The sequence below is a fragment of the Erigeron canadensis genome, chromosome 4 (assembly GCF_010389155.1).
Source record: "Erigeron canadensis isolate Cc75 chromosome 4, C_canadensis_v1, whole genome shotgun sequence".
Classification (NCBI taxonomy): domain Eukaryota; kingdom Viridiplantae; phylum Streptophyta; class Magnoliopsida; order Asterales; family Asteraceae; genus Erigeron; species Erigeron canadensis.
This window is the reverse complement of record NC_057764.1, coordinates 40,442,980-40,459,648: the sequence shown is the minus strand read 5'-3', so window position 1 is coordinate 40,459,648 and position 16,669 is coordinate 40,442,980. Positions and strand designations below refer to the sequence as shown.

The window sequence follows — 16,669 nt, the reverse complement described above, 5'->3', positions numbered from 1 at the left end:
GGACTCAAACAAAGAGCTTGTGATCCGCACGAAAATCATAAATACAAATTGCAATTATGCATATATATTGAATACATAGATAGATACAAGTCATACAACTGTTAAGCGTACTTATCACTGATAATAATAACTAGTAGTAGTATATATATATATATATATATACGGGGTAATACTCTTAATTTTATACTTGTATTTGAATATAATAATGCGGTTTCAATTAAGTAACTAAAACCCAATTCGATACCGAGGTTTGATTATAACCTAAAAAGAAATACGATTAATGGTTAGCTACCAGCTTACCTGGTTAAAAAACAGCATGGTTGGATCAGTGGTAAACACCCATAACACCCTTACCTCTGGAGACAGAGGTTATGGGTTCGATCATCATCCCATGCAAAGGTTGGAGGGCCTTTTCTACCATTTAGGTAGAAACTAGAAGCAGCCTCTCTACTTAGGTAGAGGTAAGGTCTGCTTACATCTTAACCTCCCCCATGCACCGTCAAGATATTGGGGCTCAAAACCCGCAGAAAACGACACTGAGCAGTTACTTACTTTTTTTTTCTACTAGCTTACCTGGTATTTTTAATTTTCACTGGAAAAAAACCTCATACTAAGCATATTAGCTAACCCAACTTTTTGTCATATGATCAATTTCAACTCATAATCTTCTCATTATTAATTAACATCGATCACTGGATAACTAACTCATATATCAACTACATGTTGGACATACTTATGAGCTAGATATAGTATTTAATTTGTAGATAATGGTACGTATTTCACTCGGGATATCGATTTTCAACTGGTCATACATGCAGAATGAATCCTAATATTTTTATATAAGATTGCCTAACTAAGATGACATGAATTTAATACGATAACGACCTTTGAAATTGATTTATAGGTCGGCTGGTGTTGATGGACATGGTAGAACGTACTTTAATTTCTACTTGTTGATCGAGGTCATGACGATCTGTGCGTGATAGCGTTTAATTAAGTTTATCGACAATTTAGTGTCGGCTATTTCTTGTGAAAGAAAATCTTTCCCAGACGAATCCATTCAAGGGCATTTGGTAAAGTCGGGCCGATCGGGTGTCTTCGTTCAAGCGACGGATCAAATTATTTTCTATGGTCCATTTGCTAGCTACACTTCGATGACTTTTGCCGATCGAGGTGACTCTTTACCAATAAATATTGGCATCATGATGCTTTGGCCACAAAAAATAATTCCTTTAAGGTACTTGTTACCAATGAAGCATAGATCCACATATGAAGTTTAAATACGGGGGTTCGATCCTTCGGGGTGCCAGATCATGTGGGGATTAAGATAGAGATATTGTACCGGTATCATATGACTTATACGGGATGAGTCGATGAGTATTCAATTATAATAGCTAGGCTTTCTCTCCATTAACTTATATATATATATATATATGATGCTTTGGCCACCTATGTATGTCGATATATAGGTGGTAATTAAAACTGGAATTGTTAGATGAAAAGGTAGGGAACAACTCAAACATTGTCAAGTACCACATGGTTCTGCAGTGATGACCCAACACATTTATTGCCAAAAGCTGAGGAATAAATCTCTCTGACTCCATTAATTATATTTTTATTGGCGCCTAGTATCCCGACCATTATTTTGGTAACCCGACCAGATTATTAATGACAGGGGGCTCGCTTTTTACTCTATCATATATACCATTATAAACATGGGGGCCCACACTTTTTGGTTGGGATAACAAAAAGTGTGGTTGGGATACTAAGGGTGTTTTCATTCCACCCCTTGCATTTACTCATCATTTTTTTTTTCATTTCCTTTTATATTTTATACAACTTTTTACATTTTTGGTAGTACTCGAAATAATCAAAGATGCCGATCGCTCGCCTATCTTCGGGACGAATCAAGCGTGAAGAAGAATAAATTAGTTAGAAATATACTGATGGGGAACGAACAATGATGGGAAACCATGCTTTTGGTTTACAAAACGGGCCAAATAATTCATCAAACACAAACAAGGAACAAAACAATATTTTGAGTGGACCAAAATTTATCTATATGAAAAAGAATAATGCTAGAATACACTGCGTGCTTGATAATTGCCAATAAATTTAAAAACCCGTCACAAGCTTAGTAACTTCTTTTCATCTTCTTTTACGTCTACTATATCAACAACAAAGAACAATCAAATAAGAACAGTTTTAAAATAAGAACGGTGAGAACACCTTAAAATCACCATTTTGATGCATTAAAATTTCATAAAACTGACATAGTCCATAACTAATTATCATTATTTAAGTGTTTAACAACACATTGATTCATCAAAATCGAAAAAATCACGTTTTTTGTTGGATGCATCATTTTGATGAATATGCATCCAAAGATGGATGCACAAAACAAAAAACATGATTATTTCGATTTTGACGGATGAATGTGTTGTTAAACACTTAAATAATGATAATTAGTTATGCACTATGTTAGTTTTATGGACTTTTAATGCATCAAAATGATGTTTTTTAGTGTTTTCAGCGTTCTTATTTTAAGAGTGACATTCGATGCATTAAAATAAAATATATAGGGTAACACTCCGGTAAGAACACTTTTAAAATAAGAACGGTGAGAGCACTTGAAAACATCATTTTGATGCATTAAAAGTCCATAAAACTAATATAGTGCATAACTAGTTATCTTTGAGTGTTTAACAACACATTGATCCGTCAAAATCGAAAAAATCACGCTTGTTGTTTGATGCATCATTTTGATGAATATATGCACAAAACAGAGTGGAAGATTCTTCGGGCTTGCATCAGCAATGTTACTATTGTCGAGAATGAGGACAGGTGGAATTGGTCGTTATCGGACGTCATTGGGTATTCTGTTAAAGATGTTAGGATGCGGGTTGAGGATGTTTCGTTACCTGATGCTTCGAATGTCACTCGATGGTGTAATTTGGTTCCAAAAAAGGTAAATATTCTTATGTGGCGAGTTTTGCAAGATCGTATTTCTACACGAACAAACTTGCCGAACAAGGGGATAGATTTACCTTCAGTTCCCAGTCAACTTTGTGCATCCAAGGTTGAAACTACTCAACATTTATTTTTGATTTGTACGATTGCGAAAAAGCTTTGGAAACTAATTATATATAATGTGGCTCGATGTTTCGGTTTTACAACAGTATTCTTTAGGTGAAGTTTTTCATCGATTAGATGTTTTAAACATTAAGATGAGTAAGAAGATTTGCATTGAGACTGTAATTTGTTGTTTCATTTGGATTGTTTGGAATCATCGGAATGATCGGGTTTTCGCTAAGAATTGGAAGCGTTCAGATTTCCTTTTCGATGGCATAGTTTCTCAATCGCATTTATGGGCTATTAGCAAAGGCAAGAAGGTTTCCGTCTCAAGTGATGAGTGGTTTCAAAACCCTTTATTTCTGTAATAGATTTTGTCTCATGATTATTCGGGTAGTTTGTTGTCTTTATTTTGTGGTTCGTGTTCCCTTGAGACTTATATGAGTTTGCATAAAAAACACAGGCTGAAAAGCCGCTGGCTCAGCCCCTGTTGGTAAGGGTTTTTTTCGTGTCTTGTTGGTAAATGGTATGAGTTTATGATAGTATTGTTTGTCGCTTATCCGTGACTTTGTAATTGTAAGTGTACTCTTTCTGACACCATCTAGTGCTTTGCCAGATGCCGTTATGTTTATTTTATAATATGTTACTGTTCCAAAAATATTTATATCTATCTATATAATTATTAAAAAAGTAGTAATCCAAGTTTTTTAAAGACATTTTCAAAACTAAACCTATACTAAAAAGTTGCCACATAGGATTTTAGCTACATTGCATATCTATGATTTTTTGACAATATTTATATATCTTTAATCAAGTTAAATATTAAATACAAGAACAACTTATTACTTTTAAGTTAAATACAGTAAATATTAAATAAATAAATGAAACTATATAATACAAAATTAACAATGGAAATCCTGATAAATTAAAAAAAAAAAAAAGCATCGTATGTGTATGGGGAAAAAAAATGCAATCTTGGAAGTTATATCATGAAATCTCAAGATTATAGAGAATTATATATTTCAAGTTTTAGTAGTTGATATTGTTTACAAATTGCATTAATATAAAAACTATATATTTGTTTCTCAAATTTTTATATATTATTTTGAATGCTACAAGAACGAGCAACACCCCTTGGAATTGTAGCAAAAGTATTTAAGATCAATCTAAACCAACAATTTGAAACTCTTTCTTGACATAGTTTTATTATACATTATAAATATAATTGCATAACCATAAAATATAATTGTTTAACCATAAGTTTATTGAGTATGTTGCCTTTTGTTGATAATATATTATTGATCTTTTACATTATGAGTAACGAGAGAATGACTTAATATGATTTGAAACTTTTTGTTAACTAGCTTTATCACTATTTGTGATTTGCAAGTGATAGTTGTTTACCAATCCTAGGATGGAGCCACAAAGAAAAAAAAATCGGAATACAAGTAATTGTCGTTAATGTTTCTTTTTTTTTTTTATCTTATGAATTGTGTATAATTTAGAAATATCTACCAAATAGTATAATATGGTGATATAACAATAAAAACAACAAAACATCATGAACCAATCATGAATGTATGTATATCTGAACTTTTATTTTTAAGTATTTTTGGACACTAATTATAACAGTTCGCGCATCGCGCGGGTAAAATACTTAGGATCAAAACAGTAAGAATCCCGGTCTTCTAAAGTCTTCTTTCAACTTAATGCTAGCTTTAAAAATTGCTACATAGGATTTTGTCTTACGTGACATCTTCATAATTTTTTTACTATATTTATCTTAAATTAAATACATTACTAAATTTTAAATATATAGAAACTATATACATACAATATTTAAAAAATAAGTTACGTACGTAAATAAAAAAAGAAGCACCCTTTGTATGAAAATTTAGATCCACTAGATCTAATTTTGGTAAACATATTTGACAAACTGTTTATGGATTGTTATCATTCACATATTTGCTATATACAACGTAAATTTCATGAATATCCTTATTTGATAATATTTGCTTAAAACATATAATGTGTATATAATTTTTGGCATAACCATTCAAAGACCCACGAGTTATGGTAATTTATTCATCACCTTAAATCAAACGATTAATATATTATAAGCAATTTACCGAAAATTGAAAGCAAACCGTCTGTGGTTTTACAGACTGTACACTTAGTGGTAGTTGAAGCGGGTAACCATTGTGTTATTTATATATCCACGAACATCATCATCCCTTAACTCAACCGTAGAAACCCCGTTTAGGCTTCACTTATTAGTATTGGTATGTTATACATTTATACCATCTTTTTATGGTTTATAATTTAATACTCATGAATATGTTTATTAATTAAGTTTGTGATAATACATCAATTTTAAATTACCACATAGGATTTCATCCTATTTGGCATCTCCATATATTTTTCATAATATTTATTTTATAATACTTCTTCTCAAACCAATATAATTTTATTTATTAAATATAATATAAAAATATTAAATCAAAACTATATACATAAGATATATAAAAAAAACTCATATTAAATCAAGAATAAAAAGTCGTCCAACACAATTGTGTTGTTTCTCTCCTTCGTTCTCTTGGCGGAAACACATAAAATAAAATAATTAAATTGGTTGTTATTCTAACCACAAAACAAAGTCTATAATATACTGATAATAACAATAGTTACTTGAGTTTTACAAATGGGTTTTGGATTAACGGAGATAAAATACCTTATTTCTTAATTGTATTTAGGATTATTAAGGGTGTGTAATCACCAAAGCAGGTTAAGTGACTGTGATATCGATTGTGATGTCAAAAAAGATAAAAGGTGATCAAAATGTTCCAGGAATTAACCATAAAGGCATGAACTATAACATAATTGATTTCTACAAGATAAACCTGTAGATTAACTATTTACTAATGCATAAAATAACTTTTTTAACTAGCCGCGCATCGCGCGGGGTAAAATACCTAGTATATATATAAAGTATTAATAAAAAAAAAATATTTAAAATTAGCAACCCGAAACAATGGTTTCTCTAATAAAACAAAGAACTTTACTTTTAGGACCTTTTAGCTAATGGAATTACCCAAAAAAGACGCGTAAAGGGGAAGTGAAAAGAGGAGAGCGTGCGTTGCCAAAAGGCAATTTATATGAAAATCATCATCATGTTTTGCTTCATTTCAATTTCAAGATTTCCTTTTAAGTGTGCTTCAAAAGCAATCCTTGTCTTTCTCAACAGATCGACATGGCAATAATACCGACTATTGTAACACATCCTTAACATACATACATATACATACATAAATAAAATATTTCAACAATGAATTCTTTGGATATCTACCTATCATGTTGGTGAACTATATACATACGCTTGCTATACGAATTATGGTATGTTGGTGAACTATATACATACGCTTGCTATACGAATTATGGTTTTGTCCTTGTATCGTATATGAGATACCCGTGGTCACTACAACAAAAATGTCAATTCTTTACATTTATTTCTTCGCATTTCTAGAAAGTGTGAAAAATATGTTAATTTGTTCACATTTAAAATTGCATTAAAAAAAATTCACACTTATAAATGCGAAAAAAATTAAAAAAGTCATGTTTTTTTCACAAGTATAAATGTATAAACAAAATGTTCACACTTAAAAGTGTGAAAATATGTCAAACATTTTCACACTTAAAAGTGTGAGATCTAATTTGTCACACTCAAATTCCTCGCACTTCCTCTTATGTGAGGAAATTTGATGTCACAAATTACTTCCATACTTTTAAGTGTGAACATTTATATAGTTTTACACACTTAAAAATGTGAACTTTTTATTTTCACATATATAATTGTAAAAGTTTTTGATTGTTTAATTTTATTCAAACTTTTAAATGTGAATTCTTTTCACACATTTATAAGTGTGAACAAGTTAACAATTTTTTTAACATCTTTAAAAAATACGAAGAAATGAGTGTTAATAAATAACATATTTGTTGTAGTGCGTGGTGAAAATAAAATCATATCATTATCTATACTTCTATACTATCTATATTTGTACTACATAATAAAGAAACAACCTCTTTTTTAAAAACTCAATTAAGGATTGAAGTACTCAAATACACATCCATTTTATTCATTATTTTAAACAGTGCTACCTAATATGTCTATAATACCTTTAATAAAATAATTTACAATATAAATCTCTTAATCTTTAAAATAACTACACTACCTACTTTAACATCAATTACTTTTACATTCACCACCATTTTCGCTCCCACCACCCGACACCATCGTCGCTGCCGACACCATCGTCGCTGCCACCACCACCCCGCGCCACTATCACCATCATCATCGCATTGTGTGGGCATATGACTCGTATTATAATATGAATAGTCCTTATGTTGAAAGTTACATGGGAAAATTATCTAAAATACTTTTAATGATTAAATTACATAATCATCTATTAACCCTTACTACATTTACATCAATTATCTACACCAAACGACGCCACCTCCACAACCAATAGTCACCCCACCACCACGCCGTCGCATCCATGACCATCGTCACATTGTGCAGGTACCTTGCTAGTACTAATTTATAATATTCCAATAAGATACTTTCATCAATAGGAAACTACCGATGAAAAATGTTATTGCCAAAGCTTTTATCACTAGACTACTATTTTTGTACGTCGTTCAAAAAACAAAAAGATAAAAGAATTAATTAAAGTTGAGAGTTTTGACAGAAAGACCTATTAAATAACAGGCCACATACCCCGACCACGGAATGTTCGGTAACCCGACCACCCCTCTTTAGGAGCGACTGTCGCTCCTAAAGGGTCGACCCATTTATTGCTCGCGGATACCTATGCATATACCCGTTGGAACCGTTGACTCGTTAAACCTTTCTTTAGGAGCGACTGTCGCTCCTAAAGGGGTGCCTCGAAAAAATTAATACCGATCCATCCCCTTATTCATTCCCTTCTCCCTTTCTCTTCTCCATTCCAACCATCCAACCCCCCTCTCCCCCATATTTTCCGGCCAAGATATTCCGGTGAGGCTTTAGGAGCGACCCAGTTTTTCAGTGAGGCTTTAGGAGCGACCCGTCGTTACCCCTTTCGTAAACCCAACGTTGAAGTAAGTTTTTATTTTTTTTTTTATTAATTTGCTATATAGTATATGTATTAGTTTGATGTTATTCTTGTTATGCATAGATGTATTAGGATCGATCTTATATGCCCATAGATTTAACGTATTGTATACGCCCATAGATTTAATGTATTGTTGTTCTTGTGTTCTTGTTGTTGTTCTTGTTTTTGTTATGTAAAAATGTTTGTAAAAAAGTGTAAAAAATATAAAATGTAAAAAAAGTATATTACATAGTATATAAAAAATATATTTAAAAAAAAGTTTATAAAAGTTTGTACTAGAAAATGTTTGTATTAGAAAATATAAAAATGTATAAATAAAAAAGGTATTAAAACATAAGTATAAAAAGATATTAAAACATATATTGAAAAAGTAGTAGTACAAAAGTCATATAAAAAATTAAGTTAAAAAAAAGTAGTTAAAAAAGTTGATATAAAAAGTATTATAATACGTGTATTATTTATGTAGATATAAGAAAATGCTAGGAGCTCACGGCGGCGACGGCGATGGAAACGATCCGCACCGATCGTGGTGGAAGAAAATAACAGGCTGCAAAAACAGCGGTAAGAAAATTGACTTTACATTAAATTTAGTTATGCATTGAAATAATTATATTCTTATCGTTTAAAGTAACTTATTTATGTTATTGTTACTTATTGGTTTTGTAGGGTCGAAGAAAACACCACCACCACCAAGAGGGGCAGCCAAACATCTAAACCTTGAGGCTGCCTTCAAGAAAAATGGAGGCCCGTTACCCATGTACTTCGATTACAAATCAAAGACCTTTCAGTCGATCGGGGACTACGGGGCTATGTACAAATCTTTGTTAGGCTCATTGATCGGAGATGTCCCCCAGTACTACGAGTCATGGGACGATGTGCCTGAGTCTCTGAGGGACAATATCTTGGAGGAAATACAGGTTAGAATATGTTTCTTTTTATATTTTTTTACTTAATATGTTTTACAATGATAACCCCGAAAATGCTAACTTGTATTTGTAAACAATGTAGCGCTGGTTTGCGATGGACCAGTACTTAGAGCTTGATGAGGACGACCCCACCCGGAAGGCAGCAAAACAGGCTTTCCGTGCTGATGCAGCTAGCATATATAGGCAGAGAAAGTCAAAATTCAAATCTCAGCATTTTACAGCACGGGGGGGTGTAGGCGCAACAGATACCCTGCAGACAGCACCGCCAGCTGGTATGGACCCGGAAGAGTGGGGAAAACTATTGCGTTTCTATATGAGGGATGACCGGGTCAAGCGGGCCGAGACAAACAAGACAAACCGGTCCAAACAGGCGGTAGGGACTCAGGGTCGGTGATCTATTTCTCTTGCCCACGATCGGGCGTTGGTACGTTTGGTTTTAACAAAAGTATACAATTCTTGTGTTTTTTTTATGCTAATTATTTGACTTGTTTGCAGGCCAAGCACCATAACGAAAAGAAGGAGGGGCCACCGCCCACGTGGAAGTCGACTTGGGCGGCAACCCACAGACTACAACCTCCGGAAGTTGCGGTATATACATAACTTTAAGTTAAATTACTTTTAATTACTGCTCCATTTATTAAACTTACCTTACTATTTATATGCAGTCCCGTCTGGAAGCTGCGCAGGTGAGACATTCACAGGATCCTGCACCGACACCTCCAACCCAGTTGTTCCCGGAAGCGTTTGGATCGCGATCGGGACATCAGCGCGGACTAGGGAGGATTCTCAGGGGTTTCGGATCCCATGATTTCCCTGTTGAGTTGCCGCAACCACATTATGGACCTCCGGAAGGCCAATCTGGATCGTATTCTGTCCCGTCTGGATCCTCCTCCGGCCCGTCTGGATCCTATTCTGGCCCCTCTGGATCCCAACCTTCCGGCTACTATGTTGACTTGAACCAGCCTGGTGATGAGTATTTCGACCCCCGCTAGTTATGGGATGGGACATCGGCGCATTATGGACCTCCATCAGGGGAATTTGGTAGCTTGTCGGATATGAGTGGATTTTTTAGTGGAACAGGCTCTGTATCCGGACCAGGTGTGGGTGATGATAATGCCGGTGAGGACGACGACGGTTCCGGTGATTAGACTTTTTTTATTTGTACGAAGTATGGACATTTTTATAAATACAGTTTGTTATGTACATTTTTATTATTTGTATTTGATATGGACATTTTTATTATTTGTGTACTGTTTGTTTATAATGATGGTGGACTATCCGGTTTGCAAAAATGTAACACCCCAAATTTCGTAGCATTATTATATTATTAAAAGTAATATAGCAAGTAAAAAGATGATAAAGTTACGAAGTAACACCCCAAGTTTTCTTTAATAAAAAAAAAAAGAAAAAAAAAACGGGCATAACAAAAAACAAAAAACTTTATTACAATCCTAATCAGATGAGTCCATTGTTCCCATATAGATGGGAGGAGGTTTTGTTGCATCTATATATCTATTGTAGGCTAACTGGCGGTGTCGGTACAAATCTTTCCATTTGCTCACGGGAGGCCTTACACGATCCTGTACCCAATATGCGATCTCCGGGGCCATCGGGTAGTCACCTTCCAACTGCACCATGATATAGTGACCGTGACCATGTACTAATGCTATTGATATGGGCTCTGTCCTAGGCATCTCATCAGGACCATAGGTAAATGGGAACGAAGTCCAATTGGCGGCAGTAGATAAACAGTTAATTACTATACCCATCCTGTTGGACAACAACATGGCCCCCATAGTCATGTGCATCCAGTAGCCAGTTGGTCTAAACACCCCTACATAAGACCTTGATAACCCCTCAAAAAACCTCGCTTCAGCCTGTCCCCATCTTGTTAGTTCATCGTAGAATTGTTTGTTGTTTTCATACTCGGCCAACATATGTAGTCGGATCCACTCGTAACCTTCGTTTTCATCGTACCCCAATGCAACAGCAAGTGCCCGGAATCCACAGTTGCCATCACCACTGACATTAATAATCCCCTTGACGTATGGTCTAAATACATTCGGTATGTCATCAAGGTAACCCTTTATACTCGTCGTCTGCAGTGGGCGAGTGTTAGGTGGTGGTACTGGTAGAGCAGCCAATTGCTGCTCAGCTGATATGGGAGATATTGGTGATGGTGCTGGTGCTGGTGGCATCGAAGGTTGTGTGGGCGTAGTGAAAAATCAAAGTACGATGATTGTGCAGCTGACATCGGAGTGCTAGGACCTGCAGGAAAATAAGTATCGGCACTGAAGAACTGATCCACTACGCCTGTTGGTGCTGTTGGTGGCACAGGATAGTACACGGGTTCGGTTGCGCCGAACAACTGATCTAAGAATGAGGGTTCGGTTGTAGGCTCATTACTCGGCCCTGCTGCTGAAAATTGTGACGATCAGATCAACTCATCAATATATCCACGGGTGTCCTCCCGTAATTCGGTGTCAGGCTCCGCGAAACGTGACTGTGTGGGCACATGGTCACTGTGTCTCGCCGACTGAAAGTCTATGTAGCATGAGCCTGAGTCTGGTGCAGTATCCGGATACTTAGGTGTTGTCACGTGCACGGACCTCGACTTTTTCATCTTTGGTGGTGGTGGCATCGGAGGTGATACGTTCAAGTCTGGCATCTGCAATGAATGAATGAATAATTAAGTTAGATGTATACCCGTATAGTATTTAACAATTAATAATTTGCTAGACTATAATAATATACCTTTTTCTTTGACCCAACAGGTCTACCACGTGTTTTCTTTTGGACCTCCGGATCCTTGATTTTGGACCGACCCGGATAGATGAGGTCCTTTATTTTTGACATCAAGCTTTTCCTTTGTTTTATGGGTTGTCGTTCCAAGGCAGTAGTAACCTCGCCACAAAAGTCCTCAACAGGCTTGTCATCATCCGAGTCTTTCTTCACATTTCCAGGCAGGCAGGTGGACGGTTTTATATCGAGCCTGCACCAAAATGCATCTATCTCATATTCTTGAACACGCCTTCCTGCAGGAATAAAAATATTACATTAAGTATTTTTAAGTAAAATGGACCATTTGTATTTGAATGAACTGTACTTACGTTCCTGCATGTATGTTAGAAGTCGACAACTACATGGCAAGCCACAGCTAGCCCATACTGTACACCCGCACTTTGACACGTCCCCTTTTAGTGTATTTTTCAATCGATCAATTTCGTCAACCATAATTTGCAAGGCTACATGGGAGGCTTTACCGAGCAAATCCTTTAAACAGGGATAGTTGTGTTTATTTTGATTGTACTGCCTGCAATGTTCCAGTGACCCCTTTATTTCGGTGTATTGCCCGCTGACAACAGAGTTAACACATTCAACGATTCTGTGGAACGTAAGCCGCTTTTGATGCATAACTGACTTCAGCAAAGAATGCTCGCTCTCAACCCTGTTGGTAGTGTAGTTACGATAGTTGCGGTGTTGGTCGACCCAACATGACACAAATAACTCCTTGTACGAGGCAAGCCACTGTATTTGTAGATACTTATAAAGATCTGCAGGAAAATAAAAAGTGATTTAGCTACATGGTTACATCGTAAGCGTTATCATAAAAACAGTATGGGGACGGGATGTATATACTTGGTTTATCTGCCAAGAATACTTTTAGCCGCTGCTCATTCTCTGCGTATTCTTTAACCGTGATTGACTTTACGAGTTTATCCCACCGGTGTCTAAACGAACCATAATCTTTTTTGACCCAAACGATGGGTTGGCATGTAACTCAATATTCCTCCAAATGTGTATTCTACACAGTATCAGCTTCGTTTCCGGCATCACATCCTTAACCGCTTTCATGAGGGCCAGATCCCGATCAGTGAGTGCCACACGCACGACGAACCCTTCTTCGAGCGTCGACCTCAAGCACTGTAACACCCATGTGTATGCCGCATGTTGCTCATTTTCAATAAGTGCGTGCGCAATGCTGAATGTCTTGCCAGTTGGAGTGACACCCACAATCTCAACAAGCGGCATGTTGTAAACGTTGGTTTTATACGTGGCGTCTATTTCATGATCCAAGGAAATGCACGCCATATGTCAAGTGATGTAGGATGTACGAAAAAGAGATTGGTCAAACATCCGGTTTTGCTATCCGTCGTGTACTGATACGTGTACTGATGGTCAGATAGTAATTGGAGCACGATCTGCAACGGGTAAACAACCAAAGTATAAGGAAGTCGTATTTTTTTAAAAAAATAAACATATAGTTATACGATCCACAAGCAGGTATGTTTCTTATTTCACCTGCATTCGAGTTTCCCCTCGTTGTTGGGCGTGCTTTAGCCGGTGTTGCCGCAGATAGTTAGAAATGTCTTGTGAACGGGTCAAGATGTCGGGAAATGCATCCTTCAATTGGTCCCTTATGCTATTTGGCCCAAAACCTAGCAACGCCTTTTCGTCCACAAATTCTTTTTGAACATCGGTTAGTCGTCTTGCGTACGCAATACCTTCCAAATTACGAGCTGATGGATGGTTATGTCGGTGATCTATAACTTCAACCCACCAACTATGGTCCTTTGTCAGACGGCCTACCAATTTGAATGGACAGTCAATTTTGGTACTCCCTTTGGGTGCCCCGGTTGACCGCTTATCTTTTTTTTCACCACGGTTGCAAATAAGGACCACCTTTTTAACTTCTCCGCCTTTTGTGGCATTTGATCTTCGTTTTACTAACACATAACCAAGCTCCTTTGCCGTTCTTTGAGCCCAGTCTACCAAATCTATGTGTGTGTCAAACACCTGAAATATTTTATACACTTTTTTTTAATACACTTTTTATACACTTTAATTTTACTTTTTTATATACTTTTTTATAATTAGATTTTATATGCACTTTTTTATAATACATTTTTTTTAATACACTATTTTATATACTTTTTTATAATCCACTTTTTATACACTTTTTATAATACACTTTTTATACACTTTTTTATAATACATTTTTTTATACACTTTTTTTTTAACAATTTTTCAATAGCTTTGTTAATCTACATTTTTACGTACATTTTTTAATATGTTTTTATAAACAATTTTTTATCCGTAGTTTTAATAATTAGTTTTCTTACATACTTTTATAGCAACAAATCTAATGAATAATAACAAAATACAATTACTCACAAAATAACAACACAAAAAATGAAAAGGTTGGATTATATACATACCTCCTTGGTATAAAAAACATCGTGATCGTAATCAAATTCAGCACGGACATCTGGGGATTCAAATTCGTCATCGGGCTCTTCGTACACAAACTCGTCATTTACACCTTCCGGCGCATTTGGATTTAAGAAAATTTCCTCCAAGCAATCCATCTAAAATAATAAAAACACTTATCAGTAATATCTATACTTACTATACTTTATATCCAAAAACAGAGGAATGTGTAAAAGTGAGCAAATGAAATGCCTCGATCGATCGAACTTTTAAAGAGAATATGAATCGTCACGGGGAAACAGAAACATTATAGGGGCAAATAGTTAGATTTGAACCTACTACCCCTTTAGGAGCGACTGTCGCTCCTAAAGGGGTGGTAGGTTCGAATCGTACATAACATTTGTCGTATGCTGTCGCCCGTTGTCGTATCCTACTACCCCTTTAGGAGCGACAGTCGCTCCAAAAGGGGTGGTCGGATTACATATGGGGTGGTCGGCCTACACGTCCCCTTAAATAATCAGCGTACGTAATTCTTTCAAGAATTTGTTTAACTTTTTAGATATCATCATCATCATTTTTACTTGAAACTAGATGTGTAAAAAAGGTAATCAAAAAGGAAGGGTATTAAAGTAGGGAAAAAAGATGGAAAGTGTGAAAAAGAAACAGCCGTGCGTTGGCTTTGCAGACTATTTAGTACCAGAGTCCAATACCATGCAGGCATTGATGTTCATACCCAAACTATTTGGCTTTTAACCATTTTTCACGCCCCCGCCTCTTTATTCCAACAAACCTTTAACCTTTTACATTTTTCTTTACAATCATTATTTACATGAAAAATAATATGAATTGACAGACACTACTACAAAACTGCAAAATACCGACAGATTTTTTCCGACGGAAACAATCTGTCGGAAACAAACTGGACATTTAACGAACCATTCTTGAACTACGTGGTGAAAGGTTCGTTTGCGTTCGTTCATTTAATTAAATGAACAACCATGAACATATTAATATATTCGGTTAGTTAAATCAGTGAACATGAGTGTACTTTCGTACGTTCATTTATGTTGATGAACGCTCGATTCTTTGTTCATGAACATTCATTCGTTTATGTTCGTGAACATTCATGTACTTATGTTTGTTATTTGTAAATTAATATACATACATATATATATATATTATGTATACATATATATATTATGTATATAATTAATACCTAATCATCGATACTTTGAAACATGTATTTTGGAAGGGAAATGATAAACGTACCACATGAATTGATGGATGTACCCAATATACAAGCCTTACAGCGTACTGTATAAACATGTAATGTACAATTGTGGTAAATTTATTTATTGTTGGGTTACAAATATCAACTCCTATTTTGGAAACGACTTTTTGTTATTATAATCTCATTTTTTTAATAAATGAATTTTTAATATTAGAATCATAATTAGAAATGTTTGATAGAAAGTTTTGGCGATGATATTTTTTAATTTTGGTATTAATCTCACTTTTTTTATTAAATAAATGTTTAATATTAGAATCATAACTAGAAATGTTTGATAGAAAGTTTTTGGCGATGATATTTTTTAACATCGAATTTGAATTCTAAAGGTATAATTATATATGTTTGTTTATTAGTGTTTTATTGTATTCATCCGTTTGTGTTAATTCGTTTGTTTGTGTTTATGAATATTTCATTTATGAACACAAACAAACATGAGATAATTTCCTTGATAAACGATCATAAACACAATTTTATGTTATTTTATCAGTTTGTAAACAGTTTGTTAAAGTGGGATTTTTTTTTTGAACGGCATTTAAAATTTTATTAAAAAATGCTAGTAAGAAACTAGCAATTAAGTACAAGACACGATCCAATTAGATGAAAATAGGAAAGGAAAATAATCTAAATGATATAAGACAAACACACAACATAGCGAGGACTACTAAAATCAAAAAAGAGATCCAAGTGCAACGAAAAAGAGATGACCTCCCACGGATGAAGCCGAATACCCGTTGCATCATACTACAAATGCAAAGAGATCTAACTGACATCATTTAATCGTCTCGCTAAGGCACTATGTAGGAGAATAGTTTCCTTTACGCTACCATAGTATCTCCAAATCTTAAAATCGCTTGGAAAATGACTTTTCCACTTATGTAGTTGCGCGAGAGAGAACGGGCCTTGAACATTCCCAGATGGGTCTTTATAACTCCATGAGTTTTCATGATCCAGCCCTACATAATCAAGTCACGTCCGAACAAAACTCTTCATCAAGGTTTATAGCAGTAGCCGGCGGCGTA

General features: G+C 35.1%; 2 protein-coding genes across 2 annotated transcripts; both read right to left on the bottom strand.

Annotated features, from left to right (window-relative positions):
• Positions 1-10,599: 10,599 nt before the first annotated feature.
• On the bottom strand, positions 10,600-11,346 carry LOC122597610. Its single transcript, XM_043770187.1, has one exon. It carries the CDS (start codon positions 11,344-11,346, stop codon positions 10,600-10,602), a length of 747 nt encoding a protein of 248 aa, XP_043626122.1.
• Positions 11,347-11,582: 236 nt separating this feature from the next.
• LOC122597609 lies at positions 11,583-13,240 on the bottom strand. Its single transcript, XM_043770185.1, has 5 exons — positions 12,958-13,240; positions 12,788-12,895; positions 12,259-12,702; positions 11,903-12,183; positions 11,583-11,816 (listed from the first exon to the last, which is right to left on the bottom strand). The coding sequence occupies exons 1-5, from the start codon at positions 13,238-13,240 to the stop codon at positions 11,583-11,585; spliced, it is 1,350 nt and encodes a 449-aa protein (XP_043626120.1).
• Between the last annotated feature and the right edge of the window lie 3,429 nt (positions 13,241-16,669).

Excerpts from the sequence above, each read along its gene's own strand:
- LOC122597610 (XM_043770187.1), bottom strand. The coding sequence starts at position 11,346 with ATGCCACCAGCACCAGCACCATCACCAATATCTCCCATATCAGCTGAG.
- LOC122597609 (XM_043770185.1), bottom strand. The coding sequence starts at position 13,240 with ATGGCGTGCATTTCCTTGGATCATGAAATAGACGCCACGTATAAAACC. Across the intron at positions 12,184-12,258 it reads TCTAACATACATGCAGGAAC|GAAGGCGTGTTCAAGAATAT; the intron begins GTAAGTACAGTT and ends TTATTCCTGCAG. Across the intron at positions 11,817-11,902 it reads CTGTTGGGTCAAAGAAAAAG|ATGCCAGACTTGAACGTATC; the intron begins GTATATTATTAT and ends CATTCATTGCAG.